Source organism: Pezoporus flaviventris, unplaced genomic scaffold (genome assembly GCF_033815535.1).
Source record: "Pezoporus flaviventris isolate CSIRO_AGI_PZ_B2104156 unplaced genomic scaffold, CSIRO_AGI_Pfla_v1 ptg000133l, whole genome shotgun sequence".
Taxonomy (NCBI): Eukaryota; Metazoa; Chordata; class Aves; order Psittaciformes; family Psittacidae; genus Pezoporus; species Pezoporus flaviventris.
In genome coordinates this window covers 672,290-692,290 of record NW_026892681.1, presented here as the reverse complement: position 1 = coordinate 692,290, position 20,001 = coordinate 672,290, and the positions used below count along the sequence as shown (strand labels likewise).

Here is a 20,001-nt window from a genome sequence, read left to right as displayed (position 1 = left end):
TATATTTGATTGCTGTCTCAAGAATGTGAACAAGAGGAAGGCATGGCCACTAGAGTCTCCATGTATTTGTTACAGTGGTGCCATCTTACAGCCAGTGAAAAGACTTTCAACATGCGAATAGCCCCGCTCCAGACAGAAACACCTTTTGCTCATCACTAAAACCTAACAGCTCTTATTCCAAAGGGAAGGATGGAAAGTGCAAGATGTGCTGTCTAGGAACATGCGTACCAACATGGAGAACAAGAACTAAGTATTTATGTAGGGTCCATGCCATAAATGGTCTTCCCAACACGAGGAAAGGTTAGAAGACTGGGCAGCCTTGATTTTACATGTTGTAAGTGGAGATTCAATTGCAGGTATTCTTGTGCACATTTTAAAAAGCAATCTCAGAGAAAATAAGCAGAAAGGTGTAACAATAAATATGAAGGTTAAAATTAAGCGTTATATTTTATGAATCATTTATACAGTGGTCACCATCTCTTTTTATCCAGCAAGACTGCTTAGATATGGCAATGCTGTTTTGCACTAGCTCCAGTGTTATATTTGATAATGAACACAAACCCCATCTGTAATCATAGAATCATAGAATAGTTAGGGTTGGAAAGGACCTTAAGATCATCTAGTTCCAACCCCCCTGCCATGGGCAGAGATACCTCCCACTAAACAATGCCACCCAAGGCTTCATACAACCTGACCTTGAATGCCGCCATGGATGGAGCGTTCACAACTTCCCTGGGCAGCCCATTCCAGTGCCTCACCACCCTAACAGGAAAGAACTTCCTTATATCCAATCTAAACTTCCCCTGTTTAAGTTTCAACCCATTACCCCTTGTCCTGTCACTACAGTTGCTAATGAAGAATCCCTCTCCAGCATCCTTGTAGGCCCCCCTCAGATACTGGAAGGCTCCTATGATTTCTCCACTCAGCCTTCTCTTCTCCAAGCTGAACAGCCCCAACTTTCTCAGCCTGTCTTCATACGGGAGGTGCTCCAGTCCCCTGATCATCCTTGTGGCCCTTCTTTGGACTTGTTCCAACAGTTCCATGTCCTTTTTATGTTCAGGACACCAGAACTGCACACAATACTCCAAGTGAGGCCCCATGAGTGCAGAGTAGAGGGGCAGGATCACCTCTTTCGACCTGCTGGTCACGGTTCTTTTGATGCAGCCCAGGATACGGTTGGCTTTCTGGGCTGCGAGCACACACTGCCGGCTCATGCTCATTTTCTCATCGACCAACACCCCCAAGTCTTTCTCCACAGGCCTGCTCTGGATCTCTTCTCTAAAGACATGACAACACGATGTTTCTTTCTGTAGAATTTCTTACCTACATTTGATTCAAACATTGATGAAAACTCTGCTGCCAGCAGCTGTTCAGAGACAGTTTAATTCCAGCTGTGATAATTCACCGTGTCAGACATTGGCTGTTATATGATAATACAAGTTCTCCAGATTTGCATTTTTATCAAAAGGAACATTTTGAAAATTTCAGTGCAGATGGCATTTAACCATGCACACAATTTATTTTCTTTTAAAAAAAAAGTGTAAGATCTAAATATTTGAAAAGTTAATAACTTTAAAAAATGTGATTGGTAAGATAAAGCCCTCAAATGTTATACCATCTTTTGGTCATAGCAACACCTTCCTGCAATCCCAAATTACATATTATTCAGGCTCTTTTTACAGACTGAATGCTGCAGTGATTTGGATTTAAGACTTTCACTAAGGGGCTTGCTTTCTTCTTAGATGAAATCTATTTTATCCTCAATCTTATGTCCATTTTATGTTTTTAAAAAAGAATATATACATATTTGGACAAGTTATATTGTAAGAATTAAGTTCACATTTAAAAAATGTTCAGGTATTCATCAGTTTACTCTTCTATTTGTAGTAAGATATAGTATTAAGATGAATGCTACTTTCCTAAGTAAAATATTGTATTATTGTCTGTGTTATATATTTATACAGCTGCCCTAGAGTTATTCTGTTAGATGGGGAGAAAAGCTCCAGTTCTTATAATTACTTTCACATAAATATGTCAAGTAAAGAGAGGTTCAAATATACTGTAATAATACTGATTTTACTGAACCCTTTTGCTTGAACAAGGAATAAAAATATGAGTATTAGTGTTCGCATTAAAGAATGACCCGAAATTTGCAATTACTGCATTTACAATATATTTAATTATAGTGTATTTACATTAACATGAATGTAGCTTTCTCACTATGATTTTGGGCCTGAGCACTGCTGAGATAAAGCCGATTTTTCTTAACAGTGTATTCCTCAAGCACATTCAGGCTTAGAAGACACACATTTGCTTTGTTTTCTGTCTCTATGACATGATTATTATGACTCATTTTAAAGCACCTTAAATATTTATTGAAATAATATTTCAAGTGTTAATTACAGTGGTAATGAAAATAGTCAAATGCCACATATCACGAATAAGCATTTATCTGTACTGTTAATGTGATATGTTAGATTTCATTAAGCAGTAATGGGGTAGCAAATGAGTCACAAATTACAGTTGCATCTGTTACTAGACCACATTAGTGCCAAAATAACTGCAAATGCAGCCATAGGTTTCATTAGCCAACCATTTCTCCTGGCCAGTCCATCCTTTGTGTTTGTGAACTGTGGGGTCCACAGGAAGGAAAATTCACACCTTTTGTAATATAGGAGAGGGGAAGTCAAATGTCTCCCTAATCCAGGCCCAGCTTTCACATCCAGAATTAAGTTACAGTCTTGCAGTTCCAGTGAGATGGATAGAGTCTCAGCAGGCTCTGATGGTACTGCAGACTGCAGCAGTCTGTGACTTCATCATTTCTGATGTGAGACTAATGACAGCTGACAGGTTCTATATGCAAGCGAAGGTTTTTCTTGTATATCAGTTTCTTTCTTCTCTCAAGCAGTTATTAACTTATATCATCATTAGCAGTTTGAAGGATGATAATTTGCAGCAGTTAATGAGATCTTTCACTGAACTTACAATTTTTAAATTAACTGGCATTAAGTCACTCTTTCAAACAATGTAAATAATACATAAAACACCCCCCATCCAACTCGAATCCTGAACTAATGCAAACAAACAAATCCCAGAGCAGCCTTGCATGTCCAGAACAAGACAAGAGTGCCTATTTTAGGATTGCCAACTGCCCTATTTGATCAAGACAGTCCTGATTTGGGTACATTTAAAATGGCCTAATTTCAAGCACTGAATTTCTATTATGAAATAGCAGTGGACCTGAAATAATATATGAAAGTTCATTTAACTCGCAAGAAATTTGAAAATTTGATTAAGCATAGCTCATTTGTTTCCCAAATAAAAGTCAGCAATGTTGAAGCCAGATAGAGACTCCACTTGAATGAAGATTATCTTTGACAGACACATGTACATATGCAAACATGCACAAATCCTGAAAATAATTGGAAGTAAATGTTTTGCTCAAGGCATCTTAACAGGTGTTTAGTAAGGACATTAACCTACTGTTCAAACAAAGCTGGCTTGCTTCAGAAATCTTTAATCAGAATGATCCACAAACCCCCTCAGCATACAAAACTTAAATTTGTTGCATATAGAGTTTACATTTGAAAGCAAGCCAAGGTTTGGACTACAAGTCCAGAGGTGGTGGCTGAGAGGCATGTGCCCTAACGTGGTTTGCCTTGTCCTGTCCTTTTTTATCAGACGTTCCATACACTGAGCCATGGGGATGAGGAGTTTGAAATCCCACCCATTACTCCCCCACCCGAGTCAGACCCAGCGCTGGGGATGTCAGATATGCTGCTGCCCTTTCAGGGCCTTGGTGATCAACTGCCTCCACAAGGAAATGAATTTACACCTCAGTTTCCTCCCCAGAGCTTGGATCTTCCCTCTATTACAGTATCCCGCAATCTTTTGGAGCAAGATGGCATCATCTACAGCAATGGATTGCATATGGTAGGTCTGGTTCTTTATGTGTCTCCACTGCGTAATGTTATCAGAACACAGTAATGCAGATTTGTGTCATTTATCAGTTTTAATTGACCCCTCAGAAGATCTGAGGATTTCTCAGTGTTGTAGCCCAAACAATCATTTGCCAGTGTTCTGTATCATGTGCAGTCATGTTCTGTATGAATGCTGACATGTGTTGTCAGTGTTATATAGCAAACAATGATACACTATTATTCATTTCCCTAAGGCAGCTGGCAAATTGTTAAGGGTTTAATACTGGTGGATTCAGGAAACATGGCTGTCAATGTACAATGCAAGGGTATACTGTGTGTGAACAGATTTCTTGTGAAGAAGCAGTCAGGCTTTATAAATACAGCGTTCCAAATTTGGGAATAGACTTGGAAGCCCATATCCATTGGCATCATGGGCATCCCAAGTGCTGCTAAAGTTTAAAAAGGTGTTATACAGTTGGCACTGGCATCAAGAATTGAAAGACCATGCTGTTGGCCAGGGTGAACTACAACATTCAGAAGGAATTGTTTGTCTGTATTTCAAGTACAGGATCATAGAACCAACTAGGTTGGAAAAGACCTTTAAGATCATCAAGTCCAACCATTACCCCAGGACTGCCAAGACCACCCCTAAACCATGTCATTGAGGGCCTCATCTATATGGTTTTTGAACACTTCCAGGGATGGTAATTCCACTGCTTCCCTGGGCAGCCTGTTCCAATACCTGATCACCCTCTTGGTGAAAAAAATTTTCCTAATATCCAATCTAAACCTCCCCTGGTGCAGCTTAAGGCCATTACCTCTTGTCCTATCGCTTGTTACTTGGGAGAAGAGACCAACCCCTACCTCACTCCAACCTCCTTTCAGGTAGTTGTAGAGAGAAATAAGGTCCCCCCTGAGCCTTCTCTTCTCCAGACTAAATAACCCCAGTTCCCTCAGCCATCCTCATAAGACTTATTCTCTAGATCTTTCACCACCTCTGCTGCCCTTTTCTGGACCTGCTCAAACACCTCAATGTCTTTCTTGCAGTGAGGGGACTGGAACTGAACACAGTATTAGAGGTGCGGCCTCACCAGTGCCGAGAACAGGGGGATGATCACTGCCCTGGCCCTGCTGGCTACACTATTTCTGATACAGCCCAGGATGCTGTTGGCCTTCTTGGCTGCCTGGGCACAAGCTGGCTCATGTTCAGCCAGCCATCAGTCAGCACACCCAGGTCCTTTTCCACCCAGCAGCTTTCCAGCCACTCTTCCCCAAGCCTGTAGCTTTGCATGGGGTTGTTGTGGCCCAAATGCAGGACCGAGCACTTTGCCTTGTTGAACCTCATACCACTGGCCACAGCCCCATTGATCCAGACTGTCCAGATCCCTCTGCAGAGCCTTCCTATCCTTCAGCTGATCAACACTCCCAGCCAACTAGGTGTCATCTGCAAGTTTACTGAGGGTGTACTCAATCCCCTCATCCAGATCATCAATATTAATTGATATTAAATTACATTAAACATATTAAAATATTTTAAAAAGATATTAAAAAACACTGCCCCTAACACTGAGCCCTGAGGGACACCACTAGTGACCAGTCACCAACTACATGTGATGCCATTTGCCATCACTCTCTGGGCTCGGCCATCTAGCCAGTTTCCAACCCAGTGAAGAATCCTCCTATCTAGGCCATGAGCAGCCAGTTCCTCCAGGAAAATGATGTGGGAGACAGTGTCAAATGCTTTACTTAAGTCCAAATAGACAATGTCCACAACTTTTCCCTCATCAACCAGATGGGTTACCTTATCATAGAAGGTAACCCAGGTAGGTTAAACAGGACCTGTCCTTCATGAACCCATGCTGACTGGACCTGATGCCTCCGTTTTCCTACACATGCTTTATGATTTCACTTAGGATCACCTGCTCCATGACATTCCCTGGCACTGAGGTCAGGCTGACAGGCCTGTAGTTCCCAGGGTCATCCTTCCTACACTTTTTGTAGAGAGGCATCACATTGGCCAACCTCCAATCCTCTGGGACCTGCCCACTAGACCAGGACTGCTGATATATGGTGGAGAGTGGCTTAGCAAGCTCCTCTGCCAGCTCCTTCAGCACTCTTGGGTGTAACTCATCTGGCCCCATAGACTTATACGTCTAAGTAGAGCAGGAGGTCGCTAACTATTTCTTCCTGAATTATGGGGACTTCAATCAGCTCCCCATCTCTGCCATCCAACTCAGGGAACCGAGTACCCTGAGGATGGCTGGTATGACTTAAAGACTGAGGCAAAGGCAGCATTAAGTACCTCAGCCTTCTCCTCATCCTCAATCACTAGGTTTCCCCCTAGTATCCAGTAGAGAGGATGGAGGTTCTCCTTGGCCCTGCTTTTGCTGCTAATATATTTGAAAAAGTACTTTTTATTATCTTTTATGGCAGTGGCCAGATTTAGTTCCATCTGTGCCTTTGCCTTTCTAACTTTCTCTCTACATAACCCGACAACATCCTTATACTTTCCATGGCATAACTGTCCCTTCTTCCACAGGTGATAAATTCTCTTTTTTATTTCCTGAGTTCCAGCAGGTTCTTCCTTTTCAGCCAGGCTGGTTTATTCCCCGCCAGTTTGAGTTTTGGCACATAGGGACCTGCGCCTTAACGATTTCATTCTTGAAGAGCATCCAACCTTCCTGGAACCCTTTGTCCTTCAGTAATGTTTCCCAAGGAATTCTGCCCACCAGTGTCCTAACCAGGCCAAAGTCAGCCCTCCAGAAGTCTAAGGTGGAGGTTTTGCTGACCTTCTTCCTGACTTCTCCAAGGATTGAAAATCCAGTCATTTCATGACCACTTTGCCCAAGATGGCCTCCAACCATCACATCACCCACCAGTCCATCTGTGTTTGCAAACAGCAAATCTAGCCAAGCATCTCCCCTAGTTGGCTCACTAACCAGCTGAGTTAGGAAGTTATCTTCCACACCCTCCAAGAATCTCCTGGATTGCTGCTTCTCTGCTGTGTTGTACTTCCAGCAGACATCTAGTTGGTTGAAGTCCCCACAAGAACAAGGGCAAACAATTGTGAAAGTTCTCCTGGTTGTTTGAAGAACACGTCATCTGTAGCTTCATCCTGACTGGGTGGTCTGTAACAAACTCCTGCTTGGTTGTAGCAGATAGTTGCTTGGTTGGCCTTCCCCCTGATCTTCACCCACATCTGACAGCGATCAGGGTATTTTGAAAGTGTAGTATTGAGAGCAGCTCAGAAAAGGAGCCAGACACAATATGCCAGCAGTAAAAAACCCTTTTATTTCCCTATTTTCTGTATATTCCATGGGCTAAATCTGAACACATTGAAATCAGTGATTTTTTTTTATTATTTTTTGCTCCTTATAGAAGTGATGTGTTATCTTGACCATACTCAGAAGTACAGGACCATAAGAAGAATTTGGTGTGTCAAGTGCTCTTGTTGATCATAGAGGCTGAGGCAGGTTGGGCCTGTTCTCCTGTTCCTGGGCTGTTTCTAGCACTAAACTCAGTGGTTACAATTAGCATTAGTTTCTATATTGCATATTGAAGACAGAGTGAGTGTTTAGCTTGAACAGATATTTTACATTAACTTCTAATTAGCTGTTTTGTATAGGAACTTTTCCTAAACTTGGTTTAATGAAAATACAGATTTACTGCTGGACTGTAATAGAATCATAGAATCATAGAATAGTTAGGGTTGGAAAGGACCTCATCTAGTTCCAAGCGCCCTGCCATGGGCAGGGACACCTCACACTAAAACATCTCACCCAAGGCTTGGTCCAACCTGGATTTGAACACTGCCAGGGACGGAGCATTCAAAACTTCCCTGGGCAACCCATTCCAGTTCCTCACCACCCTAACAGGAAAGAACTTCTTCCTTATATCTAACCTGAACTTCACCTGTTTAAGTCTGAACCCGTTGCCCTTTGTCCTATCACTACAGACCCTAATGAATAGTCCATCCCCAGCATCCCTGTAGCCCCCCTTCAGATACAGGAAGACTGCTATGATTTCTCCACGCAGCCTTCTCTTCTCCAGGATGCTGAACAGCCCCAACTTTTTCAGCCTGTCTTTATACAGGAGGTGCTCGTGGCCCTCCTCTGTACTTGTTCCAACAGTTCCATGTCCTTTTTATGTTGAGGACACCAGAACTGTACACAGTACACCAAGTGAGGCCCCATGAGTGCAGAGTAGAGGGGCAGGATCACCTCCTTTGACCTGCTGGTCACAGTTCTTTTGATGCAGCCCAGGATACTGTTGGCTTCCTGGCTGCAAGTGCACACTGCCAGCTCATGTTCATTTTCTCATCGACAAGCACCCCCAAGTCCTTACCCTCAGGGCTGCTATGAACCTCTTCTTTGCCCAACCTGTGGCTGTGCCTCAGATTGCTCCGACCCCGGTGTAGGACCTTGCATTTGTCATGGTTTAACTTCATTATGTTGTCATCAGCCCACGTCACAAGCATGTCGAGGTCCCTCTGGATGGCATTCCTTCCCTCCAGGGTATCAACCGAACCACACAGCTTGGTGTCATCAGCAAACTTGCTGAGGGTGCACTCAATCCCACTCTTTATTTAAGCGATGAAGATGTAAACCAAGACCGGTCCCAACACCAGTCCCTGAGGGACACCACTTGTTACTGGTCTCCAGCCAGATATTGAGCCATTGACCACATGTCGTGGTTTAAACCCAGCCAGACAGCTCGTTCACTCACTCCCCCCCCACCTTTTCCTCCCTCTTTCCTTCTCATGTAATAGTCTTTCAGGGCAGGAAAGGCTGTGTGCAGTGTTGGATCGTTGCCTGCTGATGCTGATTGTTCCTTTACTGCAGAACTCGTCTTGTTTTATCAAAGTTTATTCTCTGTTGGGATGATGGTTGGAGGGAAGTCTGGGTCACTGGTGACCTGGAGACATCTAGTTGATGGGCTATAAAACTATTAAACAGCAGGCAACAGCATACAATTAAGTTCATTGGCTGTTTTCCCCTAAAATCAAATCCCCATCTTCCCGCATTACCGATCAAGTATATCCAGGTCCCTGAGCAAAAGCAATCCCACGAGTGGGTTTGCCTTTACCTGAAGCAGGAATAACCCAGACTGTCTTCCCCATCAAATTCTTCATATGCACCACAGGAACTTTGTCCCCCTCTACAATATGTAAAAGTTCTGACTGGGCTGGGCCAGCCCTGTTGGCAGATCCTCTGGTGTTGACCAACCAGGTGACCTTTGGTGTGTATCCCAATGCTTGAAAGTTCCCCCACCCATTGCTCTCAATGTAGTTTTTAACAGCCCATTGTACCGTTCGATTTTCCAGCAGGCTGGTGCATGGTAGGGGATGTGATATACCCACTCAATGCCATGCTCTTTGGCCCAAATATCTATAAGGTTATTCCGGAAATGAGTCCCATTGTCTGACTCAATTCTCTCTGGGGTTCCATGTTGCCACAAAATCTGTTTCTCAAGGCCCAGGATAGTGTTCCGGGCAGTGGTGTGGGGCACAGCGTATGTTTCCAGCCACCCGGTCGTTGCTTAGGGTTAGGGGAAGACGGGAGGAAGCAGTGACAGGACACCTGACCCAAACTGACCAAAGAAGTATTCCATACCACAGCACGTCATGCTCAGAATGTAACTGTGGGTTACCTGGAAGGGCTGCTAGACTGCAGGGTTGGACGAGGTATCGGTTGGTGCTTGGTCGTGCTGGTGGGGGCTAGTTATCGTTTGGCTGGTTGTGAGGTGTTGTATTCTCTTCCCTTGTTATTTCCTTTATCATTATTATTATTGGTGGTAGCAGTAGTGATTTGTGTTTTACCTTAGTTACTAAACTGTTCTTATGTCAACTCGTTGGATTTGCATTCTTTTCGATTCTCCTCTCCTTCCCTCCAGGAGTGGGGGGAGGGGGTTCTGGGGGAATGAGTGAACAAGCTGTGTGTCTGGGTTAAAACCACAACAGACTCTAATTCATACTGAAGTTCTAGCATGTCTGGTACGGCAACACTCAAGGGTGATGTGACTTCATTCAGCCATGATAGTTTACTGTTAGTCTCCACTCTCCGTTAGACTTTCGCACTGGCCACATGGGGCTATTAAAGGACTAGAGGGTCCTGCTGATCACTCCCTGACTCTCCAGTCTATGGATCAGCTGATGGATGGGAACCAGGAAGTCTCGGGTGGTATAATATTGCCGCCGGTGCGCTCTTGTGGTCGCAATTGCCATGTGTTGTTCTTTGACTTTCAGCAACCCCACAACAGAAGGATCATTTGAGAGACCAGGCAAGGTGGACAGCTGCTCAATTTCTTCAGTCTCCAAAGCAACAATACCAAAAGCCCATCAGTACCCTTTTGGGTCTTTGATGTACCCTCTCCTGAGGTAGTCTATGCCGAGCATGCATGGAGCCTCTGGACCAGTCACAATAGGGTGCTTTTGCAATTTCCTCCCAGTAAGGCTAATTTTACCCTCCAGTACACTCAACTCTTGGGATCCTCCTGTCACTCCAGAAATATAGATGGGTTCCACCCCTTGACAGCTTGATGGCATCAGGGTACACTGTGCACCGGTATCTACTAGAGCCTTATACTTCTGTGGGACTGATGTGCCAGGCCATCTGATCCACACAGTCCAGTAAATCCAATTGTCCCCTACCTCCAGCTGGCTGGAGGCAGGGCCCTTCTAATAGCTATCACAACGTTGGACACTTAAGTCGTGTTGAAAGGGATTATCACAGGAGCTGGAGTAAAATCAGCTCTTCCGCTCTGTCTGGTAAACTGCTCACCAGAGACTGAAGCCGTAGCTATCATGGGATGATCAGTCTTGGCCCTTGCTCGCCTCTTCAATTCACTCACCCGTTACTCCAAAGCTGAAGTAGGTTTTCCATCCCACTTTGTCATGTCTTCTCCGTGATCCAGCAGGTAAAACCACAGGGTGGCCCGTGGCGTATACCTCCTGTATCTCCTCTCTCGAACAATAGGATACCTTTTGTTAATAGCTGAGATGTGTGTTGGTACACATGAGGAGCTGGATAAATCAGATAGATCGTCCCTCAATTGTTTGAGATCCTGGGACAGTTTTTCCACAGCTGAGATGATGGAAGGGGTGAGATTGTCTTTGAACTATCGGAGTTTATGAATCATTTCATCTACTCTTAGTGGTACTATGTCATTCCAGGTCACTGTTGCCAATGAATGGGCATATGATGACGGTGCATTCCGTGTAAGTTTTCGCCACATGGGTAGTGTACATTCGACTTCATCTGGGTCTATGGGTATATCCCTGTTATTCGGCTTGATATGATAGATCATCTCTACGATGGCTGATTCCCTCAGAGACTGGATGCCTTTGTCTATAGTAGTCCACTTGGCCGAATGACTCATAACATTGTCCTTGTATGGAAACCTTTCTTTCACAGCTGCCAAGAGCCGCCTCCAAAGACTGAGGGACTTTTTCTCTCTTGCAATTGCTTTGTCAATTCCCCCTTCTCTAGCAAGTGATCCCAGCTGCTTGGCTTCCCTACCTTCTAGTTGGTGGCCATCGGCCCCATTGTCCCAGCATCAGAGCAACCAGGTGATGATGTGCTCCTCTGGTTGACGGGTAAAATATTTTCGCATATTCCATAGCTCGGTTGAGGTCCGGGTTCGAGATGTCACTGCTTCTATCTCTTCTTCGTCATGTGATGATGACTCCTGATCAGATGCTAGACCAGGTGGTGAATACCTTATTTCTTCATCTCGCTTCACCCTTCTTGCCTCTTCTTTGCTTTTTCTCTTGCGTGCAGGGGCAACCGATATTGGTACGACTTGGTCCTCTGGTTTAGCTTCAGTGATTATCACTGTGGTTTGATTAGTGACTGAACTTGTTGCTGGGGGTGGTGTACCTGCTGTGCTTGGAGCTTGGGTGGCTTCCGTCCAGAGGAACGGAGAGGAGGATCGAAAGGGTGGAACTCCTACGGGTTGTGACAAGAACAGTCCAGCAACCAATGTACAACACAAATCACCGCCACTACTACCAACGACAACAATGCTAAGAGAAAATAACAAGGGAAGAGAATACGATACCACCGGCCAAGAAACGAGTCCCACCCGGAAGCCTGTGTCCTTCCGGGTAACTCCCAGTTACCCCCCACCCCGGGCATGACGTGCTGTGGTATGGAATACCTCCTTGGCTAGCTCGGGTCAGGCATCCCGTCTCTGCTTCTTCCTGGCTTCCCCTCCTCCCTGGCAGAGCATGAGCCTCACAAAGTCCTTGGTCAGGGTAAACATCACTTAGCAACAACCGAAAACATCGGTTTCACCAACACTGTTTCCAGGCTGGAAGTCAAAACACAGCACTGCACCAGCTACCACGAAGGAGAAACATGACTGCTACTGCTGAACCCAGGACAGCTTTGCCCTCAGATCCAGTGACATTTTTTTTTGTTTTGAAGGTGCTGGATAGTGTTGAACAAGGCCCTGTAAGCATAGGCCAAGCCCCAGCACATTGTCATGATTTGTCCGTCTCTGGTATGTCCAGAATGACCACACACCTGTTTTACTTTTAGTGTATTTACACTATTAGTGCTTTTACTATTAGTGTTTTACTAATTTTTCTATATTTTGAAGTTGTTCGGTGGTGAAATTCCTAAGTACTGCAGGGGCCCACTGACCTAGATACTTGCCTATAGTATCCCACACACCCTGCCACTCATGACTGTCCAGCCTCAGGGAAAATCTCCTAGTTCTCCTATATCATTGTTTAACCCCAGACAAGACCCAAACCTGACTCTACTTAACTCTTGAAATCAGACAAAATGTTCGTGGGCAAAATACACTCTATATGCGTGCCAACATGGTGATCCCCATCACAATCAGCAAACAGGTCTCAACAGCATTAAAAGACCATTCAAAAACTTCAAAACTCGCAAACGATGCTGTAAACGGTCGGGGGGGGAGACTGGGAGGGCAAAACAATGTCTCCTTCACAGGTTGACCACCTGAGAAGGAGAAAAAAGATATGTAATTCCTAAGCACTTCTATTTTATTCCAAAGTATAAAGGTGATGACCACACTGGGAACAGTTTCATGATCAATGATTCTATTGTATTACAAGTCATTACCATAAAGTGCAATGAGACAAGAACCTTAGCCCAAGCCCCACACTTAAAAAACACTTATACAGCAAATAACCACTCGAAGTAAGGTATGACATACTGAAACTTTGAGATCAAGAGGAGCAACTTTGTGAGCCAATAAATCAGCATTCTGACGAGTGACTATTAACTCAGACAGATCTGTCGTTATCTCAACTCTTCATGATCCACGTTGGGCGCCAGAAAAAAGAACTGTCGTGGTTTAAACCCAGCCAGACAGCTCGTTCACTCACTCCCTCCCGTTTTCCTCCCTCTTTCATTCCTTCCCCTCTCCCCGCCCCCTTCCCCGCTCCCAGAGAGATGGGGAGGAGAATCAAAAGAGTGCAACTCCCATGGGTTGAGACAAGAGCAGTCCAGCAAACAATGTACAACAAAAATCACCACCGCTACCACCAACAACAACAATTAAAAGAGAAAATAACAAGGGAAAAGAATACGATACCACCCACCGAAAAAACGTGTCTGACACAGAAGACCCCGTGTCCTTCCGGGTACCTCCCAGATACCTCCCCAGGCATGACATGCTGTGGTATGGAATACTACTTTGGCTAGCTTGTGTCAGGTGTCCTGTCTCTGCTTCCTCCCGGCTTCTGCTCCTCCCTGGCAGAGCACGAGACTCACATAGACCTTGGTAAGGGTAAACATTAAATAGCAACAACTGAAAACTTCGTTGTTATCAGCACTGTTCCCAGGCTGAAAGTCAAAACACAACGCCGCACCAACTACCAAGAAGGAGAAAAATTAACTGCTACTGGTAAACCCACGGCACCACAACTCTGCTTGCGGCCAGCCAGCCAGTTTTTTATCCACCGAGGGGTCCATCCATCAAATTGATGTCTCTCCAATTTAGAAACAAGGGTGTTGTGTGGGCCAGTGTCGAACACTGTAACTTGTTTGCACAAGTCCAGGTAGATGACATCAACTGCTCTACCTCTGTCCATCAGTTCTGTAGCCCCATCATAGAAGGCCACCAAATTGGTCAGGCAGGATTTCCCCTTAGTGAAGCCATGCTGGCTGTCACCAAGCACCTTGTTGTTTTTCATGTGCCTTAGCATGCCTTCCAGGAGAATCTGCCCCAAGATTTTGCCAGGCACAGAGGTGAGACTGACTGGTCTGTAATTCCCTGGGTCATCCATTTTCCCCTTCTTGAAAATGGGGGTTATATTTCCCTTTTTCCAGTCATCGGGAACTTCACCTGACTGCCATGATTTTTCAAATATGAGCAATGGCTTAGCAACTTCATTTGCCAGCTCCTTCAGGACCCGTGGATGGATTTCATCAGGTCCCATGGACTTGTGCATGTTCAGGTTTTTAAGATGGTCTCGAAGATGATCCTCTCCTACAGTTGGCCCCAGGTCTTCATTCTCACAGTCCCTGTGTCTGCCTTCCAAGACTTGGGCGGTGCGGTCAGAGCCTTTGCCAGTTGTCGTGGTTTAAACCCAGTCAGGTAACTTGTTGTTCTCCATGGCTGACCAGAGCAGGAGCTATCACACCAAGCTGGGCCATTCCACACGCAGGGGACAAAAGGAAACCCACAAGGATGAAGGTGAGGCATCCCAGCCACTACCAGGGACTGAACCCAGGACACCAGTGAAGACCGAGGCAAAGAAGTCATTAAGAACCTCAGCTTTCTCCAAATCCTGTGTAGCTAGTTCTCCCGAGAGCTTCCAGGGGGGACCTACGTTGTCCCTAGTCTGTTGTTTATTTGCTATGTACCTGTAGAATCCCTTCCTGTTATCCTTAATATCCCTAGCCAAGTTTAATTCTAACTGGGCCTTGGCTTTCCTAACCTGGTTCCTAGCTTCCCGGACAACATCCTTGTACTCTCCCCAGGCCGCCTGTCCTTGCTTCCACTTTTTATAAGCCTCTTTTTTCAGTTGAATTTTCCTCAGCAGCTCCTTATCCATCCAAGGAGGTCTCCTGGCCCTCCTGCTGCACTTCCTTTAGTTGGGATGCAACACTCCTGAGCTTGTAGAAGGTGATCTCTGAATATCAACCAAGAGTCTTGGGCCTCCCTGCCCTCCAGGGCTATATCCCATGGAACCTTGCTAAGCAGGTTCCTGAAGAGGCCAAAGTCTGCTCTTTTGAAGTCCAGGGCAGTGAGCTTGCTACACGCTCTTCTCACTGTCCTGAGGATCTCAAATTCGACCATCTCGTGATCGCTGCATCCAAGGCTGCCCTGGAGCGTCACATTTCCAATCAGCCCTTCCCTGTTGGTGAGCACGAGGTCAAGCATGGCACCTCTCCTTGTCGGCTCCTCTATTACTTGCAGAAGGAAGTTGTCTTCCACACAATCGAGGAACCTCCTGGATTGCTTGTGCCGGGCCGTACCATTCTTCCAACAGATGTCAGGGTGGCTGAAGTCCCCTGTGAGAACAAGGGCCTGTGAGCGTGAGGCTTTTCCTGCCAGTCTATAGAGTGCTTCATCTGCAGGTTCTCTTTGATCATGCGGTCTGTAACAGATCCCCACAGTAATGTCTCCCATCGCTGTTTTCCCTTTAACCCTGACCCACAAACTCTCTGTTAACTGATCACCTGTCCCCAGACAGAGTTCCATACTCTCCAGCCTATCCCTAACACAAAGGGCAACTCCCCCTCCCCGCCTGCCGGGCCTGTCTTTTCTAAAGATCCTGTAATCTTCCATTCCAACACTCCAGTCATAGGAGCCATCCCACCATGTTTCTGTGATGCCTATTCTATCATACGTCCTTCGATGTGCACACATCTCTGTTCCTAAATAAAGTTTGTGTTGTCATGTTTATGATTTCATGTGCATCTATTTTTCTTTTTTTATTATTCTGGCAAGTGAAAATTAATTAAAGATTTACAAATCAACATGCAGCAAATATTTCTCTAGGATTCTGCAGGCTGCTGACTTTGTTGCAAATTTTAATGTTTCCTTGGAGGTCATGAAGTGTAGCTAGCACTAATATAGAACTAAGCACAAACTGCTCACTACTTAAGAGGTACAGAATTCCATAATCCCATGGATACAAAGCAGTGACTGCCTAAAACAGGCCTTGAAGGGCTATAATCCTTTTTTTCAAATCCCATTTCAAATGGGATTTTGTATGCAGTGGACATTTTGGGCAACTGCTAAAGAAAAATCAGAGTAATATAACCTGAGAGTCAAGAACGTTATGCTGAAAACTAAAGTAATGGAGCATGTGTACACCGAATACAATGAAATTTGGTGGACTTGGAAGTCCTGGGGTAGCAGTTGGACTTGGTGATAAAGGTCTTTTCCAACCTAGTCGACTCTATGATGTGATGAAGCTTGCTCAGAAATACGTAATACATTTAATGGGCTAGTTTAGTGTTGTGGTATGTATATGAGTGTCTCCTCAATGTCATAAAGTGGTTTGTAACCTGACCCAGTTTTGCCTTTTAATTCTGCATCCTGGAGAAGAGAAGTCTGCGTGGAGACCTCAAAGCAGCCTTCCAGTATCTGAAGGGGTCCTATAGGGATGCTGGGGAGGGACGCTTCATTAGGGACTGTAGTGATAGGACAAGGGGTAATGGGCTGAAACTTAAACAGGGGAAGTTTAGATTGGATGTAAGGAGGAAATTCTTTCCTGTTAGGGTGGTGAGGCACCCGAATAGATTGCCCAGGGAGGTTGTGAATGCTCCATCCCTGTCAGTGTTCAAGACCAGGTTGGATGAGGCCTTGGGTGATATGGTTTCGTGTGAGGTGTCCCTGCCCATGGCAGGGGGGTTGGAACTTGATGAACTTAAGGTCCTTTCCAACCCTAGCTATTCTATGATTCTATGATTCTATGATTCTATGATTCTATGATTCTATGAATGTGGTTCTTTCATGAGTAAATACTTCCATGAGTCACCTTAGCAATTCCAGCCAGAAGTGGTCTCCTGTTTAGATCTCTCTTCTCTCGCCTCTTCTTGTACTTTGGGTGAAAGGCTTTACGTATTTTCTAAACTGTGAAATGTAGAAATTAATTTCATAGTGTACATTGACTTCAGTGATAAGAATTTGTTTCCGTATAGGTCAAAGTGGAGATCTAGAGAAGCTCATATCTTCTTAATCCTTGGTAGTCCGGTGGCATTTTCTTGCGTGACTGCCTGTTCAATGCTGCAGATTGGGAACTTGTGTGTAGTTTTCCTACAGAGTTGATGAATTGTGTGATTTCACATGGAGGAGACACACAGGGAGGTTTGTGTGTCAGACGCTTCCTCATAACCGCTTGATTGGTTTTGTACTGTGAACTGGAGTGGCCCCTGCCATTGTGTTTTAGTCAGTAGTCATCTTTTTTGCTTGTAAATTCTGGGTAGCTTCAGGAAGTTTAAAAACATTAGCAAAGGGTCCTTGCATAGGTTTCCACTGAGATCTCATAGTTCTCTTTAGTACTCAAATTTTCCAGCAGTTAGTTTGTATTTCAAAAATAAAAAATGGAAACATTGTATAAATTATGTGAAAAATGTTCACTTTATTAAACTGGTAAATAATTATTAATGATACTAGAATAATCTTTAAATTAGACATTTCATGAATTACCTTGCCTTGAAGCTATAAAAACTTTATTGCAGCAATAAAAAAATGTAAAGGAGATATTTTGACTATGAAATTTAATTTCATGGTCAATTGAATTTACTACATCAGAAAGAACTAAAGATGGGGTTTTAAAATAATTATGATGCTTGTACACACTTACAGAATAATGCTCTTATCCAGCAATAGTAGGATGATCTTGTTTTAAGACTGTATTAATAATGTGTTGATAATCCCTAAACCTTCTTTAGCTGAATATAAACTTTAATTATTTTATTATGAACTGCACTGAGCTTATTGGTTATTTTGTGAAGTATTAGAGAGCTTTACTGTAAGAAATATTCAGTTTAGATAAATGTAGTCCTACCCTGTTGAAAAGTCCACCTTGAAGAAATGTCATGAGATTTTAAATTGCAAATATTGAAAAACTAAAATGGGCTTGGACAGAATTACCATTAATACTGTGTGTCTTTTGCTTTTTTCTATGTACCACCCAACATGTTCACCTATAAACTTGAATGTAGAATAGCCAGAGGTATGGTTAAAAATAGGTTATGTCAAGGTTTTCCTATGTCTCCCTTAGGGCATGGAGTTGGCTAGCTACCTTGTAATACTTCTGCAAGTATCTCAGATATTTCCCACAGGAAGCCCAAAAAAATAAGATTCTATTTTTAACACAATCTTTGTCTATTATTATATTGAAAAAATAATTTGTGGTGCCAGAAGCTTATCTATTCACAGCATAAATATGACCTAGCAATTATTAAAAGATCATATCAATGACTTAATAGTTGTTCATATTATAAAGATACACATTTGTCCTGTGTTCAGCTGTAACAGTTATTTTTCTCCTTCTCAGTAGCTGGTGCAGTGCTGTGTTTTTAACTTTAGTCTGAGAACAATGCTGATAACGCACCCATGTTTTTAGTTGTTGCTAAGGACTTTTCAGTCTCTTATGCTCTGCCAGTGAGGAGGCGCACAAGAAGATGGGAGGAAGCAGAGACAGGACACCTGACCCAAATTAGTCTAAGTAGTATTCCGTACCACATCACGTCGTGCCCAGTACCTAAACTGTGGAGAGTCTCCTGGAAGGCCCAGATCGCTGTTCAGGTCCGGCTGGGTATTAGTAGGCTGGTGGTGAGCAATTGTATTGTTCATCACTTGTGTTTATTGTTTTTTTCCCTTTTTCCTTTTAATTTTATATTCTTTTCCCTTGTTATTTCCCTTATCATTATTATTAGTGGTAGTAGTAGTGTTTTTGTATTATACCTTAGTTAGTGGACTGTTCTTAACAAATGGGATTTACATTCTTTTGATTCTCCTCCCCATTCCTCTGGGAGTGGTGTGGAGGGAAGAAGGGATTTGGGGAGTGAGCGAGCTGCTACGTAGTCCTGAGTTGCCGGCTGGGCCTGAACCATGACAGCATTCTATGGAAAGAGTGAGAATTTGTCACAGTGCTGCTTAACTTCATTCCTATTGGCAACAAGCACAACACATGTTAGTTAACAGCATTTTTCTACATTTAAGAATGGGTAACTGCAGCAAAAAAGTGGCGATAAAATGGAGGCAGTTTGATTAATTTTAATATTTTAATAATATGCAAATATAATTCTGATGTTCAAAAATGAGTCACTGAAAAATGTAGTGTTGATGTACATTTGACTTGAACACGTGGATTTACATGATGCCAATATTATCCCTATGAATATTTTAATATAAATAAGTGTAAATCAGCAGTGATAGCCTCATTAAAACTCAACTCCCAATATTTTATATTAATGCTCTGTTTTCTGCTTGAGCTGCACATAGAAAAATTATTTTTATCTTGTCGTGGTTTAAACCCAGTCAGGTAACTCATTCACTCACTCCCCCCCTTTCTTTCCCTCCCTCTACTCCCGGAGGGACGGAGAGGAGAATCGAAAAGAATGCAACTCCCACAGGTTGAGATAAGAACAGTTTAGTAACTAAGGTATAACACAAATCACTATTGCTACCACCAATGATAATAATGATAAAGGAAGTAACAAGGGAAGAGAATACAACACCTCAGCACCAGCTGACCGGTAACTCGGCCCCCAAGCCCGACCAAGCTCCGACCGATACCTCCTCCAACCCTGCAGTCTCCCAGCCCTTCCGACTAACTCCCAGTTACATCCTTGGCATGACGTGCTGTGGTATGGAATACCTCTTTGGTCAGTTTGGGTCAGGTGTCCTGTCTCTGCTTCCTCCTGGCTTCCCCTCCTCCCTGGCAGAGCACGAGCCTCACAGAGTCCTTGGTCAGGGCAAACATCACCCAGCAACAACCGAAAACATCGGCTTCACCAACACTGTTCTCAAGCCAGAAGTCAAAACACAGCACTGCACCAGCTAACACAAAGGAAAAACATGACTGCTACTGCTGAACCCAGGACATTATCCACCCCTTATTCCATACCATTCACGTTGT

General features: G+C 43.9%; 1 protein-coding gene across 1 annotated transcript in view; it reads left to right on the top strand.

The window, feature by feature from the left end:
* LOC133282706 (TOX high mobility group box family member 3-like) overlaps positions 1-20,001 on the top strand; it is a 148,588-nt gene that overhangs the window by 103,656 nt on the left and 24,931 nt on the right. Inside the window, 1 exon segment of the mRNA XM_061478895.1 lies at positions 3,682-3,933. Within this exon segment, the coding sequence (XP_061334879.1) occupies positions 3,682-3,933 (252 nt within the window).